Source organism: Amphiprion ocellaris, chromosome 11, assembly GCF_022539595.1.
Source record: "Amphiprion ocellaris isolate individual 3 ecotype Okinawa chromosome 11, ASM2253959v1, whole genome shotgun sequence".
In the NCBI taxonomy this organism is placed as follows: domain Eukaryota; kingdom Metazoa; phylum Chordata; class Actinopteri; family Pomacentridae; genus Amphiprion; species Amphiprion ocellaris.
In genome coordinates this window covers 8,539,088-8,556,718 of record NC_072776.1, presented here as the reverse complement: position 1 = coordinate 8,556,718, position 17,631 = coordinate 8,539,088, and the positions used below count along the sequence as shown (strand labels likewise).

Below are 17,631 nucleotides of genomic sequence, written 5' to 3'. Positions count from 1 at the left end.
TGCAGTTTCCAATTCCTCACACTCATATTATGTTCAATTTCCACTGTAATTAACTGTAATTTGATTGTCTCTTTCACATATTTTTTGAGACAGATTTAAAAAAACAATAGAAAAAATCTGTTTTTTTTTTTAATGTATCTGTTATCACTAAGTAAATCTAATAAATGCAGTAGAATAAAGGGAACAAAACACAGACAGACTCTTGAATTTGAACTATGGACCGATCATAAATACTCTTCATTAACAGTGTCAGAAAAACATTACCCTTTTTATTGGGGCTGTATTTTCCTCACATACTACAATAAAGTTAATGACAGACATTGTCTAAACCATAAAACAGTCATATATTTTGAGATGCTGGTCAGCTTCAACAAGCCTCTGTAGCATCTGGCTCGTAGATCATGACTGACCAATCAAGTATCTCCTTCACAGAGATCTAGTTTGAAAATACAGATGTATTTCTGGTTTCCACAATTACAGCTGAAAAAATGAGTATGATCTGGGGATAGGAGGTCTGAGAGATTTCTGCAAAGGAAATTGTCAAGGATCACAACAGAATTCCATGAAAAATTAGAACATTGCAAGGTTTACAATATGAGAGTCACTTTAAGTACAAAATAAGTTATAATACAGCACAAAAGCCCAGCAATGAACACAAACTTCTGATACAATCTTTGAGTTTCTTGAGATTTCTGAGTTGTTTCTTCTGTTCCATTGTTACTTTTTGAGGCCACAGTGATTTTGTAGTGTTTTTCTTAGTCTTTTTAGTCAGAGATGCTCGAAAGTGGGAGTTTCATATGGCATGTGTCTCAAGCTGGATTTCTGTCTGAGTCTTACCCTGTTGCCAATATCTGAAAGTAGGTTTTAGCAGGGTTTGCAGCTGGTGCACAGTATACCTGGTACTATTTTGCCAGTTTGCCCTGCCTCTGCAAACTGCCTGATCTTTATTACTCACAAAAAGAGATTTGTATATGGTAGACAAATGCATGTATTGTAGTCAGCTGCTGAAAATAGCTCATTTTGTGCATGTGATTATAACATCGGTTGTTGTGCAGCAGAAAAAAAATTGCATTAAGAGACAGGAACAATATGGCTCAGTTCTTGCTTGTGGTCGCAGCAGCACTCGTGGTTGGTAACTGAAACTGTTGTGCAAGCAGAGGCTATTTCATACCTCCTACAGCCCCTTTGCAACACCAGTTCAAGGCCTTGCTGTCTTTTATAAATGCCCTGTGTCAAAATGCAGCCATAAAGGTTTGATTCATTATTAATATTGTATTATTTGTATTGCATTTGCATATTGCTTGTGCCCTCACATATGCAAATTCTTAAATAAAGGTGGGTTTGTTCCAATCACCATAAACCAACACATGAACTATGGTTGCAGTGAACTTAACAGAATTTGTGCAGGTGTGGGGTAGTCGACTGGGATCTAGTAGGGGCCCAACAGCAGGTTTTTGCTCAGGGGACAGGTTAATCATTCCATTCAGGAGAATATTATTCTAAAGTATGACAATTTTAAATGGCACATATCTTACAGACTAACAGTATGAAACAGTGATTTAGTAAAATGAGGGTTCTTTATTTCTATAGCAAAGTATTTTCAATTTTTTCTTCATGCAAACCACAGTAGGTCCATTACATATTGGGTTTCCAAGTTATAGTGGACTGAGGTCTGCCTGAACGGTTCATGGCTGCATGAAAACGATTCAACCTGTAGATGGCGCAAATTATCATTGTCTAAATTGTACGAGGCGAGGACAAAATATGCTTCGTTTCTTTGTTTCTTTAATCAACTTTATGTATTCTTGCATGTCTGTGTAAATGCATGAACCACAGCAGATGTACTGTGCTGCAGTTTAGCTTGTGATGGTTTTACTCCAGGATGGACTGACAACCAGCAGCAGCAGACCTCTGTCATCACGTGACCTCGTCAGCAGCTCTGCGCCCGTGGACATCTGCAAAATGGAGGTGAGCTGCTGTCAAATTTTGCAAACTAAATATAGTTATGTGCAAAATGCAGGAAGCTACGTGTAATGTTTAATATAGACGCAACATTGGCGAGAGGGTGCATTTTGTTGTGTAGCACTGTGCTGCTCCTCTGTAGCTCTGATGGAGCTCAAAGTCCATCGCTGCTCTCATTAGCTAGCGCTGCGGCTAAGCTAATGGAGGTCTGTATCGCTGAAGGCTAACTCGGTGGTGTTTCGCAGGAGAGCAGTGTGTAAGGTTTCGGTCCCTTGTTAAACGAACACTGTCTCTGTACTGTGTTTGGGACAAATTACTCGCCACAGCTGCTGTGTTAATGTAATGGAAAGTGGTGAACCTCTGCGTGAAAGAAGCTAACGTTAGCTGCCAAAGCTAGCGTTCTGCAGCTCAGGCCTCCACCTACTCCGGCCCAGCGGTTTTCTGACATTTTCATTCGTAAAATTGACCAAGATTTAACTTGTCTGTGCAATTCCTTTATCTGCCAGACTCATCTATACGACTGTGTAATTTATTGCTAGCGTCGTCTGTCACTTCAGTAGTAGTAGTAACATGATCGCCTGGTGTCATGACTGTCAGTGAGATGTAGTAACAAATGTCTCTGTAGTAGCGTTTGTCTACTGCAGGAACTGTAATGTCATATAACATGCTCCAGGATTGTATAGCTGGTTTTCTGAAGTATTATTAATAGTTGGAATATTATTTGTTTTTTTTTTGTTTTGTTTTGTTTTTTATAGGATCGTGAATCTAAAGAACCTGAGCAGCTCAGAAAGCTGTTTATTGGAGGTCTGAGCTTTGAAACCACGGAGGAGAGTTTACGGGCCCATTTTGAACAATGGGGGACTCTCACAGACTGTGTGGTTTGTAATTTAGTCATAATCTGTGGACATATCATCTCAAACATAAATAAAAACATCTCACACCCTACCTACATACCACTTCAACTCTTCTTCTTGTTCCTAGGTGATGAGGGATCCCAACAGCAAGCGATCAAGAGGGTTTGGCTTTGTAACATACTCGTCTGTAAGGGAAGTCGATGATGCCATGAAGGCAAGGCCCCATAAAGTAGATGGCCGGGTTGTTGAGCCCAAAAGGGCCGTATCTAGAGAGGTAAAGAAATAAACCCCAGATCAAATATTAGAGACTACACCAGTGTTATAGTTTGGTCTTTGCTCATTGTCACATTCTGTATTAGGACTCTAATAAACCAGGCGCCCATCTGACGGTGAAAAAGATCTTTGTTGGTGGTATCAAGGAGGATACCGAGGAGTACCATATTCGGGAGTATTTTGAGAAATATGGAAAGATTGAATGCATCGACATCATGGAGGAACGCTCCACGGGGAAGAAGAGGGGATTCTGCTTCGTCTCCTTTGATGACCATGACACTGTTGACAAAATTGTTGGTATGCAGCTGTTTACGTTTCAGAGTTAGGTAAACACTTAGTGAACACAGAGCAGTAAATGATAGCATATTGTTTTTCCTTACAGCCCAGAAATTCCACACAATCAACTTCCACAACTGTGAAGTCAGGAAAGCTCTGTCTAAACAGGAAATGAGCGCTATATCCAGTAACAGGGGTAAGCATTGCCATCAGATGGAGTTTAAAATTATACTCAGTTATTGTGTGTTATCAACTGCTCACTGATACTATAGACATATTAATGATAATTTTTGTTACATCAGGCAGGAGCGGAGGATCAGGAAATTTCATGGGCAGGGGTAGTAATTTTGGAGGCGGAGGCAACTTTGGCCGAGGTGAGTATTATTTTTACGTCAGATAAAAGAAAGCACCTTTGGCCTTTACCACACCAATGCAGGCACATTTTACAGTGATACTATTATAGTGCCCTCTAAGCATATGTTAATCATTGACTGAAATTGATGTGTTTGAATCTGAGGTGAAAACACAGCAGTTAAACTTAAACAGACTGACTTAGGTTTTTATTTCAGGCGATTTATTTGTAAATAGCATAGACAGGACATATCCATATATTAAAAAACAATACATGTATACTTATAGATATTTGAATATAATAGCTTTATTGTCATACATGGGGGCATGATGAAAATATAATATATTTGCATATAAACTGAATTGTAGAAAAGATGTTTCTACTTTGGTATCAGTGGTTTCGTCTCAAAATCCATCCAATGCCAAAATGCAAAAATAACAGTGTCACTGAACAACTAACATTTATATGTTTATAAAGCAGATTCCAGATTAAAGTATTGCATTCAAACTAAAACACCAAACTAAGTGTCTCTTTTTTCGGAAGAGACAGTCTCTTTCGAACTTAGTCTCTTTATTACATTTTTTTTTTTTTTTAAAAAGTAATAATTCATTCACTGACATGTTACGTGACCACAGCTGTCTGGTAAAACCAGTTACTCAACTCAGCCATGGCAGTGTTTAGTTACACCCTGCTGCCTCCAACTCTTTGCCAATAGTTTGCGGTTAAGTTTCGGCATTCTGTTGGCAGACGTTAGGAGTCAAAACAATGTTGATTGAGATCTATAAAGATTACATGATAATAGTGGTATTTCCTGGACTTATAATTTGTAAATGTTCAAAAGTTGTATCAATAATGGCACATCTTAGATGGTCAGATGTGCTGGTTTGCAAAATAATTGTTAACGAAGTTGGAGGTGACAGAAATGTTTGTTTTTTGTCATACATACATATTTGTGAAATGTTGAAAGCCGTATCTTTGCATTTTCAAAATACCGTTTTTGTCTCCTGAAAGTTCAACAAAAGGCAAATATTTTAAAACGTCTACTTTTTTGAAGTGCAGTTTTTCAAAAGCTTGATATTGAACAAAAGTAAATAACCAAAATAATGTTTTAGGTTGAGCATACATTAGTTTGAACATTGTCTCAGCTGCGACATGCGCAATACTTACCTTACAGTCCCTGTTTTTCAGGTGGCTATGGTGGAGGACGCGGTGGTTATGCTGATGATTTTGACAATGGTAAGCTGCCATACAGTGTTGCTTTTAAGAAGTGTAAACTGACTACTTTGGGATCATAAGTCAGAGGGACCACCAACGTGATTGTGTGATCAACCACTATTTATGTATTAAGTGAGGTTATATTGTATATTTGCATTGTTTTTTATAGGACCCGGAGGAAATTATGGTGGTGGACCAGGCTATGGAGGTGGCCGTGGGGGCTACGGAGGTGGTGGTCCAGGGTACGGAAACCAGGGTGGAGGTTTCGGAGGCAACTGTGATGGAGGTTACGGAGGCAATGATGGAGGTAAAATTATTATTGCGTCAATAATTTTGATTGCAAATTAAGCTCTAGATGTAATGTAAATTGGAAACATGCAGTAGTAGACACCTGAAATTAAGCTGCTTCTTAAAATCAACTTACATCTTCAGGATACGGAGGTGGTGGAAATTACAATGACTTTGGAAATTATGGTGGACAGCAGTCCAACTATGGGCCCATGAAGGGAGGCAACTTTGGTGGCAGAAACTCAGGTGGACCATATGGAGGTGAGTTTTACCCTCGAACTCCAAGATGATACGTCATGTAACATTATAAATTCTCCTGTGGAGTAACAAAACCATTTTGTGGTGGTCATTTCTTAACCGCAGGTGGTTACGGCTCTGGTGGTGGTGGCGGAGGTGGCTACGGCTCACGGCGATATTAATTATTTCATGTTTTGGTAAGTTGCTCTCAGTTTCGCACCACCAACCTAGCACAGTACAGAGTGAGCCCATGAAAGTGCAGAATAACTATTTGTTCTATCCTGTATCCATTCAACAGGCTTCAGTTCTTAGCAGGAGAGGCGAGGAGGTGAGCAAAGGAGTTGTCAGGAAAGCTGCAGGTTACTTTGAGGCAGTCATCTGAAAGCGTTAGAGGAACACACAAGTCAGACATTACTGCAGCTAATCGGAGAAGTTTATGGAAGAAGGACTGTATACACAAGACATGAGTGCAGATGAAACCCCTCTCTACTTGTGATAGATGTTTCCCTATTGAGCAATTTTCCTTTTTTGCGTCTGAAGTGTGTGTATTGTGCCTATGGTATCAGGGGTAAAGAGTAAATTGTTTTTTTATCAGAAAGTCAGTTCTAAATATCTTTATTTTTCTTTTTTATATGGGTTAGTTTTCTGCTGGCCAATTAATCTTGTCTTTTAACCTGGTTTTTGTCAAATAGCATAGTTGTATCAGGCCCTTAGACATGCTAGAATTACGCATTTTTTCTTTCTGAAGTTATTATGATTACTCAATTGCAAGTGTCAAGTGTATTTTGATTTTGTATGTAAAGCACAGTGTGTAAATCCTTCATAGTACCAGTGTCAACAATTATAAGCAGTCTGGATTAGAATTAAGGGAATCCCTCACTCTTCTTGTTCCCAGCAAACCAAATTCTAGATTGTTCAAATATTTTGATTAGTAGAAAAAGACCGAATAAAATTGTGTAGTAAAGTACCATGAGGTTCAGTGCGTCATTGGTTGAGAAAAAGATTGAATGAGTTGTTCATCTGACTGTTGCCTGCTCTTTGTGAAGTGTAGCATATCAGCCTGTCCAGAATTTTCTCAAAGGATGTAGTGTGTATATGTATATTGTTTGCATTTACTTTTTACCAGGGTCAATGAAAAGGGAGTTGTGGGTAGTCCTAGGCAAGGGCCCATACACCACTTATACCAGTGTTGAGTGAGTAGGATTATAACAGCCACAAGCACCTGCAGTTTGGCCCTCAGCATCGCTAGTGTGGAAGATTGCAGATGACTGTCAGACAGGACGTCTTCAGCCCCAGCACAGTGGACCAGTCAGCATTTTGAGAGAGAAGGGAGAAGGCAGCATCGAGCACAACGCCCATGGAGGAAGCTTGCAGTGTCGTGCCTGGTAGTGAGCATCTATCTCTCTTTCAAGGCTAGCTAAACCCTCCAGCAGCTGGTGCTAGCGAAGAAAGACTAGGTCCTGGACACACTGGAGATCCTGTTGAGGCAGAGATACCGCAGTTGTACCCGCAAAAAAACAAACAAACACTAGATTACAGACATTAACGAGAAAAGGGAGTGAGCATTTCACAAAAGCTGACTTGAGAAGATGGAGCAGGTAAGAGTAACCACTTTGCTTGATTTACAGATGTGGAAAGAGGCATTCTCTTCTTGCTGAAAATCTGTAAAGACCTGATAACATGGAAGGTTCTGGATGGGTAAGACTTTTTTTGAAATATTATCCAAGGCTGCTCATACTGTAATCTTAACTGCACATTGTGATGATACAAGGTGCAAGCAAAAAGGGTCTTTTAAGGTAAACCGAGCAAGATGACATCCAGTATTCCTCCACCTCAGCCAGAATCGGCTTGTGTACCTCATCCCACTGCTTGGTATGCCCTGAGTTGAGAAAATGTTTTAATCATTTAGTGTGCATATTGTCAGCCAGGTAATTAAAATAGAAAGTGATAAAACCACGTGGCCAAACAGGGTCACCTTACATTCCAAGAAAATCTCTTCCATTGTTTGGTTTTAAAATGTTAGAAAAATGCCAACAGTAGGTGCAAATGTCTTGTTTTGTAAACCAAAACCTAAAGATACAACATTTCCTCTAATATATGGTGGAAATCATCACATTTGGGAATATCGAACAAAAATCTGAAATTTGGGGTTTGGTTGAAAAATTAATGATTAACCAGTTATCAAAAATAGTTGATGAGTAATGAAATCTGAGAATGACATGAGTGCCAATACCTCTTGGGAATGAGGTAAATAATTGATAAGACCTTTGATCTATAGGTATCTTGATCATTCGTCGATCAAAGGCTGTTTATTGAGTTTACTGAAGTAAGGCGGATTCTTACTTGGGCTGTAAAAGGGCTCGTAATCGGCACCTCCATGATCAGGCTTCAAAACAGCAAAACCAACAAAGCTCCAATGGAGTCAAGTCTTTTGTATAAATCCCAGGAACATCCTCAATAGAGTAAGAACTGTTGAGCGTATCAGGGAGTGCAGGACGTTTTTAAAGGTTCTGCTAATAGTGAGAGCTCCTGCTTTTGCATCTGTAGCATTTAGGGACTGTAGAATAATGAAAATACATTTACAGTTTGGATAATTTTGACTTTTTGGATTTATCCATACTAATATTTACATATCATATTTTATTATCTTTGATTAAATTAATATATGCGTTTTGTACTCTTCAGATTGCACATAGGTTGAGGATAACAAGCATTAAAACAAAAAACTGTCTGCTCCTTCCTTATCAGTTAAAGGATAGTATTTCTGCAGAGGAATGTAGAGTGACCAGACTTGATGACAGAATAAACCTCTGCTTGGTAAAGACACAACCACTTCCAATGAAATATTTTGTTTTTGAAGCAAGATGTGTAGTGTGATTTGTGTTTTTAAATAAAGACATTTTCCATGAGGCGACTGTTTTATTTCTGGAGAGAACTTGACAGTCGTTTATCGAGCTGTAAATGTTTGACTTATTGTACAGTGTAAATGTTATCAGAGGGTTTTATTGTTTGATTTACTTTATTCACAGATGCCCTTGGGTTTGTTACCCTGCTCGCCAGTTTTGTTTTTTTTTTCTTTTTGGCCATGCAGAAAATGGGCTTGGCGATCAAAGGTATTGCCTGTGTGCAAAAGTGTGTGTAGAGGGCATAATGATTGCGTAGGCCTTTGCCTTTGAATATGCCTGCCTGTTGGACCATTGTGATTTTTTCATGCATGGTTTACACTGTGCATACTCTACTGTAGCTAAACAATCGTGCTCTTTGTTGTGTGCCATAATGAATGCAGTGGGTGTGATTTCTTTTGCCAGGATTTTTACGGAATTAAAAGATTTAGGTTACTATACAAACAAGCTAATAAAGTGCAAGCAGATTGTGAAAGTGGTTTAAACCGATGCCGCTTTTATTGCAGTACAAGATTCCATTTGTTTGCTGTTTTGTAAGCCCTTCGGTCAAGCCTTCAAGTCAAGAACTGACTTGAACATGTGGTAAGTTATGTAACTATTCTTTAGACTATATATCCATCTGGCATCAATCTGTTCTGGGCTGTGGCCAGAGTACACTGTATAATGCTCTGCTTTCAGAAAACAGGAGGCCTTCTAGCTATATGAATACTTTATTTAAAAGCATTAAAGTCAGATTTTTTTAAAAAACTGGGCAGCAAATCATAAAAGGAAAGTTATAAAGTAAATAACAATGATTGAAACAATCATCAGCATACAGAACTATGATATATACAATATATATACACATACAGTAACATTTTTTATCAATCAAACAAGTAATGCTTATATTTACAAACTACTGGTTATAGAATCTGTGAGGGTATCAGAGTACAAAAGAAGAAAAATATCAAAAATATTACAACATTCAAGAGATGTGAGCAAAAACTATACAATAGTTCTGCTGGGCTACTAATGCTTAAAGCTGAGTGACTACAAAGTTATTGCATAGTATACTATGATAATGCAGTACCATATTACAAAGAAGATAAGTGGTTTTCTTTGCTGTTGTAAGTCTTTTTAATGCGAGGAACAAGAAAGATGCTGCCATCCGTTGACTGCTGCAGGGAGTAGTCCGACGGGGAGTAGGAGTTCCCCTTCTCATCTCTCAACATACCAAAGACCTCCAGGTACAAGCTGTTGAGCTGCCGCTTCATTTCCTTCAGGTCTGTGACGTTCTTGCTCTTCTCGCTCTGCAGACGTGCTTTTTCCTCCTTCAGTGAGTCCAGTTCACCCTCCAGACCCACTATGTTCTCCATCTTGCGTTTGCGGCAGTTCTGGGCAGCCACCTTGTTCTTGCCGCGGCGGCGTATGTCACGGACCAGGGCCAGCTGGGCCTCGTTCAGTTGGTGCTTTGACATCATCTCAGTGAAGTCATCAACGGGCAGATTGATAATCATGTCAACGGTGAAAGGGATTTTGAGGGCCTTAGCCCTCTGCTCGTCTCTGGAGAGACGCACATCAGAGCGTTTCTTCTGCTTGTCTTTGGTGAAGGGAGTGTTGCTGTGACCACTCTCTTCTGCTGGGTCCACCTTGATGTGTTTGGGTTTCTTTTCCTGCTGATGTGGCTGCCCAGCGAGGGTAGATACAGAACCTGCCTGCTCAAGATCATCAGGGTGGAAATTTAATGAAAACATCTCAGAGTAGTCAGATTCTACACTGCCAGGGTTGTGGTCCATCTCCTCCATCTCTGAATCGCTGGAACCAAAGGACCCACTTCCATAAAGAGACTTCCCAGGTGAGCTAGAATTTGGACTTGCATGTGCAGAGATCCCAGAATCTGAGTCTGGCAGATCTGTGGCCAAATTCTGTTTGCCTCTGTCAAATGCATCTCCAGGCGAGAGACTGTAGAGGTCCATGGTTGTGTAGGGGGCCTTGTCTGAGATATCAGATATGGTGGTGCTGTCATTTCCTTCAATGCTATGCGGACCACAAGTCTCTTGCATCATTGCGTTGGGATAGAATATGTCACAGAAAGGTTCTGCACTGAAGTCAGCATTTAACTGAGGGGTTTTTGCTTTCATCTGGCTGAGATCATCTGATGGAGCCATACTGGGAACAGAGCCACCAAATGTATTTATAAACTCTGCAGGAGCAACATTTAAACTGTTTGTATTCCCGTCTGTGAGAGTGGTCATGGGGTAGAAGGAGTAGTTTGGATTCTGCACTTCAGGACTGTTTGGAAGAGGATAAGTTGTGGTCTCCAGTGTGTCCTCCATTTGCATGCTCAAGCAATGCTAGGAAAAAAAAACAGAAAAATATAGAACCATTAAAACTTATATCATCAACACGGAAATAGCAGGTCAGTTATCAAACCTTGTTTTGTTTTTGTGCAAAACACAAGAATGGGAATGGATGTATGTACTGAGATGAATGTATGTGCTCCCATTTACACCTCCAGTAATTTCCAAAATCTGCGACACTATATAAAAATACACCATTACCATCCTATAAAATCTACTAAATGAACCCACATGGCACTCCTTTAAAGTGGGATTATTATCGTTATTGTCAGATACCATTGCAACCTGGGATAAATGTGTTGAAATAAGTTTGGCATGAAAAGATAAGTGCTTAAGCCTTAATCTTCACTAAAGAGGCTAGTAACTCCTGGACCATTAAGTCATGTAGTTGTTCCATTTGACTGGTCTTTCATAAACAAATGCTGGTAGAGCTGGTTGTAGCACACGTTAGCCTTTAGTGATTTCCAAAGCTAGTTAGATATCCAGTAAGTGAAATCTTCTAGCCTCCTGTTGTAGTAAGATTAAATGACTCATTTATCTCCGTTGAGCAGCTTTCAAGAACTGAACCCATATTTGACACAACTTTCACTTATGACTCTTATCAGCAGCTTGCCAGATCAAGTAATGCAATACTATTTATGATTAGGATTAGAGTCCAGTCTGGGGACATAGTGGGAGGTTAAGGCAATGAGTGGCACACTGCTCCACCCATCACCTAATGCAAATATGAGGTGCAATGAAACCAAACTGATAAAGCACCCACTGAAAAAACGACTGCACAAATTTTCACCTTTCTGCCAGTAAGAAAAGGTTTTAAACCTGCCGCACCCTGTCTGCACAAGATGCATTCTGGTTCTGCTGGATGAAGCTAGTGGCAATTAATTATAAAAAAATGCATCACACCTTCAACACCCACCTCTCTAATGCTTTAAAAGGTCTCAACAATGAAGGCTAATCGCTGCTGAATGATATGCGTGCACCCATCTCACATATATGAGACTCCGCTCTCATAGGGCAAACAAAACAGTGTTTGTCCTCTAATGCCGGGTTCCTGCTATTCGTACATTCTTTGGGTATTGGTTCCACTACACAGACCGTGATGCCATTGAGGTGGTAGAATCCATGTATTGTACCTGCAGCTCAGGGAGGGACAAAAGCTCCATCCAGGCCTGCTCCAAGTCTGGAGACATCCTGTGGGGTGATGGCATATGACCCGGGGAGAGGGTGGCTGGCGATAGAGCTGGCTGCTCGGGGGACATCATCATGTTGCTGCTGATGGGTACTGAAACGGCAGGTGTGTCCAGGCAAACTGAAGCATTCTGTAAGGAAAAAATACATACATAACAGTTCTATGCAACTAAAAGTCAAGTTAAAGGCTGTTATTTGCGGCAATAATTTAGCCAACATTCTTACCTCAGTTTCCTCTACAGGAAATGTCTCTGCCAGTAGCTGCAGACATTCATCAAACGACATTGCATCACCATTCTCCTCTGTGAAGCTCACATTCTGCAACAGAAGTTGAAGTACTTGCTGTTGAATTTATCACCTAGCATCCTTTGTGGCAAACCAATTTTAAAAACAGCACATGATTTTTATAGTGCTTAGGTCTCTATAGAGTAGTTTCTGGAGCAGAGTACACCAATGCAAAACTACAGAGCCACCTGTGTTTCTGTAATTACACAGGATGAGGTGGTTACCTAGCTACTACACAGCCGGAGCCTATCAAAAGAGGTGGGAGTGGTCCACCTCTGACATGACTAATGATGGCATGTGTATGTACCTGTGTAACCTCTAGAGGTGTGACGGCCGACTGCAGAGGCGTGCTGCTTGGTGGACGAGGTATGTACTCTCCCGTCTCCTCGTCTAGCTGTAGCTGTGCCAGCAGGGCCTTCTCCTGCTCCCGCAGCAAATGCAGTCTCTTCTCCTCCTCCAGCTCCCGCTGCCTCTGCAGCTCATGCTCTTTCTGACGGTGGTTGTAGTCAAACACCTCACGCCTGGCGCCGAGATCAATGTCCTGCTTCCAGAGTATGTCGATCATGTCCATGTCCTGAAAAGACAACCGCAGATCCATTTAGAGAGTTGTGAGCAGCCATGCCGTCCTGCAGTGAGAATATGATCAGCAATGGAACAAGGAAGAAAGTCCTTGGTGTGAAGCGTGGCAGTAGCACCTGCCACACCCCGTCCCTCAGTATCTGTGCACAGACAACAACACTGGCACTAATGTCAAGGGGGAGAAGCCGCATGAATAATGAATGCGCTTCTCTTTTTCCCTTGTTGCCATCTCACACCAGCAGAAGACACGTATCCTCATCTGATACTCAGTGGTCATTACCCATCCTATTACACTGAGGTGTGAATTTGTATGTCACATTCAAACCTCCAGTCAGGTAACACTCCCTGCCCACTTTGAAATGATCATGTAGTTTTCAATTAGTTGACTCAAATCACACTTACATTTTGCAGCACTTAAACATCAGATCAATAAAAGGCGTGTAAAGTTTGTCTTCAAGAATACAGAATCATAATGGTTCAAGTACCTGTTACATAACATAAAGGAGAGGATATCAGAAATAATATCAAAGTGATAACATGCAATCAAAAGAAAATGGGAAAATAACTGTAGATCTGTTGCTGGGTAGAATTACAAACCTTATCTCCTTAATTTCGCCCTTGTTTTGCCTTCAAGTAAATAACTACAGCTTTTAAGAGGTGATCTAATGACAATACTGCTCAATAATCTTGTCCTATGTTTAGTATTTACACATTAGGCTGCTGACGACTCAGAACATTTGGCCCAGCTCACAAACAACTATGAGGTTATTTCAATACCGTTTCCTGTAAATTTCCGTTCATAGGCCAAATGTTATTTGCCTTTTCAAACAAGAATGTCTAAACATAAATCATGCTGCTATCTTCATGTCTCTTTTACCAGAATTTATTTACAGAAGGAAACCGTTTCACAAGGCCCTCGGATGTTGCATAAAGCCAAAATGGTGGTTCATAGGAAAACATCTGAGCATGTGACTTGTTTCTTCCTCAGATTCAGGTATAAACATAACTTGTGAGCTAGGCTTTATAATCTTCACTTATATGGCCAGAAAAGACACAGCCTGGAGGAAGCCAAGAGGGAACTAAGAGAGAATGAAGTACAAAGCAGAACAATGCACAATAAAGAGGATTTGAAAGTGTTTCAATGTTTTCTCTGTAGATAAAAAAAGGTGCGTCATAAAACTTTTATTAACTAAATAGCATACAATCACCTAGAAATATTCTAGGAGATTGTTGACAAGGTTTTTTTTTAATACAATTGTGGCATTTCAAAATAAAAACCCACTAACCCTCTTTGCCTCTGTGTTGCATCATCAGCATGACCGCTAAAGGATTACACATTACTAAGGTTGCCTACTATAAATCAGACTCACCGACTGAGAGGTGCGCACACAACCAAAAATTACAGCTTCTGCAGGAATGAGGAAGTCCCTAAAATGCCTGTGTGGGACATCTGAACACACTACTTGAGGTCACTGATGTTTTCCAAACTAAAAAAAACACACTCTTGTCACACCTATAAGCTTGTGGGACAAGTCATACGAGTCTCTTCAAACAAAAAAAAACCAATCATTTGTGCCAAAAAAAAGGTCTGTTGTCCACACAATGGAAGCTCAGTCACCACTCTCAGTGTCACAGATAGGAAAAGCTGTTATAAAATGCCACAGAATCAAAGTAACTCAACAAATAACCTGCATATACTCTGTATTAATAAAAAATTGTTGGTGTAAATGCGGATGAGATCACGTATGCGATTCGAAACACAGCTGTCACAAGACACGGACTGGCACAAGAACAAGGAAACTGGCTCAGAAAACTACTTAGATTTCCCAGACATCTCTACCAGACAATGCTCAACGATACCAGACAGATTTCCGTTTAAAATGGAGCCAAAATGTGCTCAGCAAGAAAAATACATGTTCAAACACACAGATATATTTTTCACCACAAGCCAAACTAATAGCTAATGGATCCTGTGGCCACAAAGTGTGTGTATGCTATTAGCGTGGGTTGTTCATTTACCTCTCTACAGCTAAACACAAGAGGCCTCACAATTCAGTGGACATCCACCCTTGACCAAGGATGATGAAACACAGCTGCGCATGTTCCAAAACAGCACTCTGGGCCCTCATCAGTCAACTTTGTACTACCACTGACCCTCTCTTGTGACAGGCTTAATCCGGCACTAAAGATGTAAGGCCACCTCACATTAAAAGCTCAGTTCGTCATTTCATTCACTGTATATAAACATATGTGGGAACACAAGCCGAGGCTGCATTTCATTGGTTCCTTTACATGACAATATCCGCTGAAAAACAAAATTATCACAGTGGTCAGAGGCTCGACTGTATCAGATATGGGATCACATGCTTGGAGGAAGGGGGAGGAGGAGGGACACAGTTACGAGAAACAGCTCAAGAGGGGTTTTTTTTTGTTGTTGTTTACTAAACTTGTGGGGATGAAACAAATAAGGCAATTTTATTCTGAAAATCGACTACATCACTATTATCATCCTGTTTTTTTTCTCCTGTCGAGGAGAAACGTCACAAGTGGATGACTTGCAGAACAGAGGGTAACCTTAATATTTTAACGCTGTATTATGTCGGAGCTACAACTCATTAACTACGCCATAAGTTGACTGTCACAACAAACGAGTCATTTAGTTTGGGGTAACACGAAAAAGTTTATCTGAACTCTGCCTCCATACAAAAAGGGAAGTTGACAACCCATGTCAGCCAGTCTGTCTGTCTGACGGAATACTTTTAAAAAAAGAAATACTCTAATTACCTGTTGACTGGAACGCATCACCTCCATTTCCATCATCATGGAGAGCTGTCCCGCCGGTACAAAAAAGACGTCTTATCACTGATAAATGTTTGTGTTATTCCTCGAATGGCTGATGAAAATGGCGAGCGGTCCGAAGCCAATATAGTCCTTCGCGGCAGCTGAGCTCAGGGAAATATTGCTTCCTCCAAATCTAATGAGTATCACGGCGGTGCTGGCCCTGCCCACGGGATCGTCCCCCTCACGGCGGCCATGAGGCTGGAGATAAGCGCCGCGTACGCATGCGCATGGGGGCGGTGTGGCTCGGCAGATAGTGCAATGTTACACCAGAGGAAAAATATTACGCAACGCGTTTCTGTGCTTTAAAAAGTTGAAAAAGTCGTTAAATAATTAAGTTACCGTCGGTATTTTTTACATTAGTCATTTCTAGCCTCTCATCAGCCAGCTCTTACAAAAAATAAAAGCACAACTAAAACCTAAGTTTCTGTTTATATTTTAAGTCCGTCATCGTGAGTTTGTTTGGTGCATAGCGCCCCCTGCTGGTGGTCAGTGTGGAGCTGGAGGCCCTGGGGCCCTAATGTCCCTTTAAGTCACACATTGGCAGTGGGAGACCATCACAAAACTGTTCGGAGAAAAACACTTTGACTGGAATGCAAATAAAAGTCCTGCATTCAAGGTTGGACTTGAAATGTCACCTCGGTATCAGCTACACAATGCTCTTTAAGTACCTGTAGTAACAGTAATCACTGCATATACAGACTGACCATTGTCAGTGTATACTGTTATATATTTGGAATCACTGTTACCGATGTCCTGACATGTCAAGGGTACTTTATATGGTTTAACTGGAGCTAATTTTAGCTATTCCTGGCATAATCTAGAATAACATATCATGTTTTATTAGTTCATCATAAGGTTTGTGTTGAAAACCCGAACAGATACAGCAACAAGTTCTTGGAAGTGTTACACAAATGTAAATTAAAGTACAACAGTCCTTTTTACTTTATTATACAGCTGCAAAATAAGACAAACTGGAAGCATGCAAGTAAAGGCTGTCAAACGAAGCACCTCAAAACTGTATTTGTATTTAGTTACCACCACTAGATTTGATGCATGAGTTATGTTTATTTTATCTGTCCATGTACTATAACTATTTTATCCTGTAGAGGGATGTGATGGGTGTTAGAGCCTATCCAGCTTTGGTTATTTAATGTTGATTTTATTTCAGATGCTGACAATAAAGAGCTGTTATAATGCTGAAATTGTGAAATAATTACAATACATTAATGAATGAGCCTCATACATAAAGTTACTTCTAAGTAGGGAATATGACAGTGACAACAATATTTACCTTTGCATTTTAGAATTAGCCCAAAATCTGCACGATTTCTGAAGTCTCACGCTAAAAGTATAATTCTGAGGTGTTTCTGTTTGATGGTGCTTTCTATGCTACTACATTTTCAAAGGAAATACTGTAGTAGTACATCATTTACTTGATACTGATCAACCTAAGTTACTTTGCAGGTTAAAATTTTACAGATAAAGCAGACATTTACAAAATATGATGCAATGCTGTAGAGTGTTAAAATGTTACTATGTTCATTGTTCAAGCCGCTCACTAAGTATCATTTTGAGGTCATTGTTCAACTCAGTTGCATTTGTTGCTACTTTATACTTCTTTAAAAGGAAAATACATTATTAACTCTACTGCATTCAACTAACATTTACAGTTACTAATTTGATGTTTTTGCATACAACACGTGATTTAAGGTACTAAAATAGTGTTAATAAACACAGTTAAAGATTTAACTACCCAACAGTGTGTAGTCAGTAATACTGGAAAAATGAAGTATTTGAATTCCCTTTGGGGCATAATAAGTACTTTTACTTTTGTTACTTTTGTTACTTTTTGATGATGCGACTTTTACTCAAGTATGGTTTTGTTTGTAAGACTTACAGTAATAAATAAATTGTTCCATTATGACTTTTATTGATGTATAATGTCTGGACACTTTTTCCACTACAGGCACTGTTCTACCCAACAGTGAAATGTGGTTCCACACTGATGAACTATAGCATTAAAGTACTGCTTAAACATT

General features: G+C 40.0%; 2 protein-coding genes across 5 annotated transcripts; one reads left to right on the top strand and one right to left on the bottom strand.

Moving 5' to 3' along the window:
* The first annotated feature begins 1,812 nt into the window (after positions 1-1,812).
* Positions 1,813-15,708, top strand: hnrnpa3 (heterogeneous nuclear ribonucleoprotein A3). 4 transcript variants are annotated; one of them, XR_008603247.1, is made up of 12 exons: positions 1,813-1,968; positions 2,718-2,840; positions 2,944-3,090; positions 3,176-3,386; positions 3,472-3,561; positions 3,668-3,739; positions 4,906-4,953; positions 5,102-5,239; positions 5,365-5,481; positions 5,584-5,654; positions 7,086-7,155; positions 8,867-15,708. XR_008603247.1 is itself a non-coding variant. In XM_035954652.2 (11 exons), the coding sequence occupies exons 1-10, from the start codon at positions 1,867-1,869 to the stop codon at positions 5,637-5,639; spliced, it is 1,104 nt and encodes a 367-aa protein (XP_035810545.1). In that variant the 5' UTR covers positions 1,813-1,866; the 3' UTR covers positions 5,640-5,654; positions 7,086-8,366. The 4 variants fall into 4 exon arrangements, 2 of the variants coding, with proteins under 2 accessions (XP_035810545.1, XP_023140062.1); XR_004848500.2 differs by lacking the exon at positions 8,867-15,708 and adding an exon at positions 8,487-8,807; XM_035954652.2 differs by lacking the exon at positions 8,867-15,708 and having other exon boundaries at positions 7,086-8,366.
* nfe2l2a (nfe2 like bZIP transcription factor 2a) lies at positions 9,227-15,676 on the bottom strand. The gene is made up of 5 exons (XM_023284312.3): positions 15,536-15,676; positions 12,480-12,746; positions 12,113-12,205; positions 11,833-12,018; positions 9,227-10,693 (listed from the first exon to the last, which is right to left on the bottom strand). Exons 1-5 carry the CDS (start codon positions 15,572-15,574, stop codon positions 9,434-9,436), a joined length of 1,845 nt encoding a protein of 614 aa, XP_023140080.2. The 5' UTR covers positions 15,575-15,676; the 3' UTR covers positions 9,227-9,433.
* Positions 15,709-17,631: the final 1,923 nt, after the last annotated feature.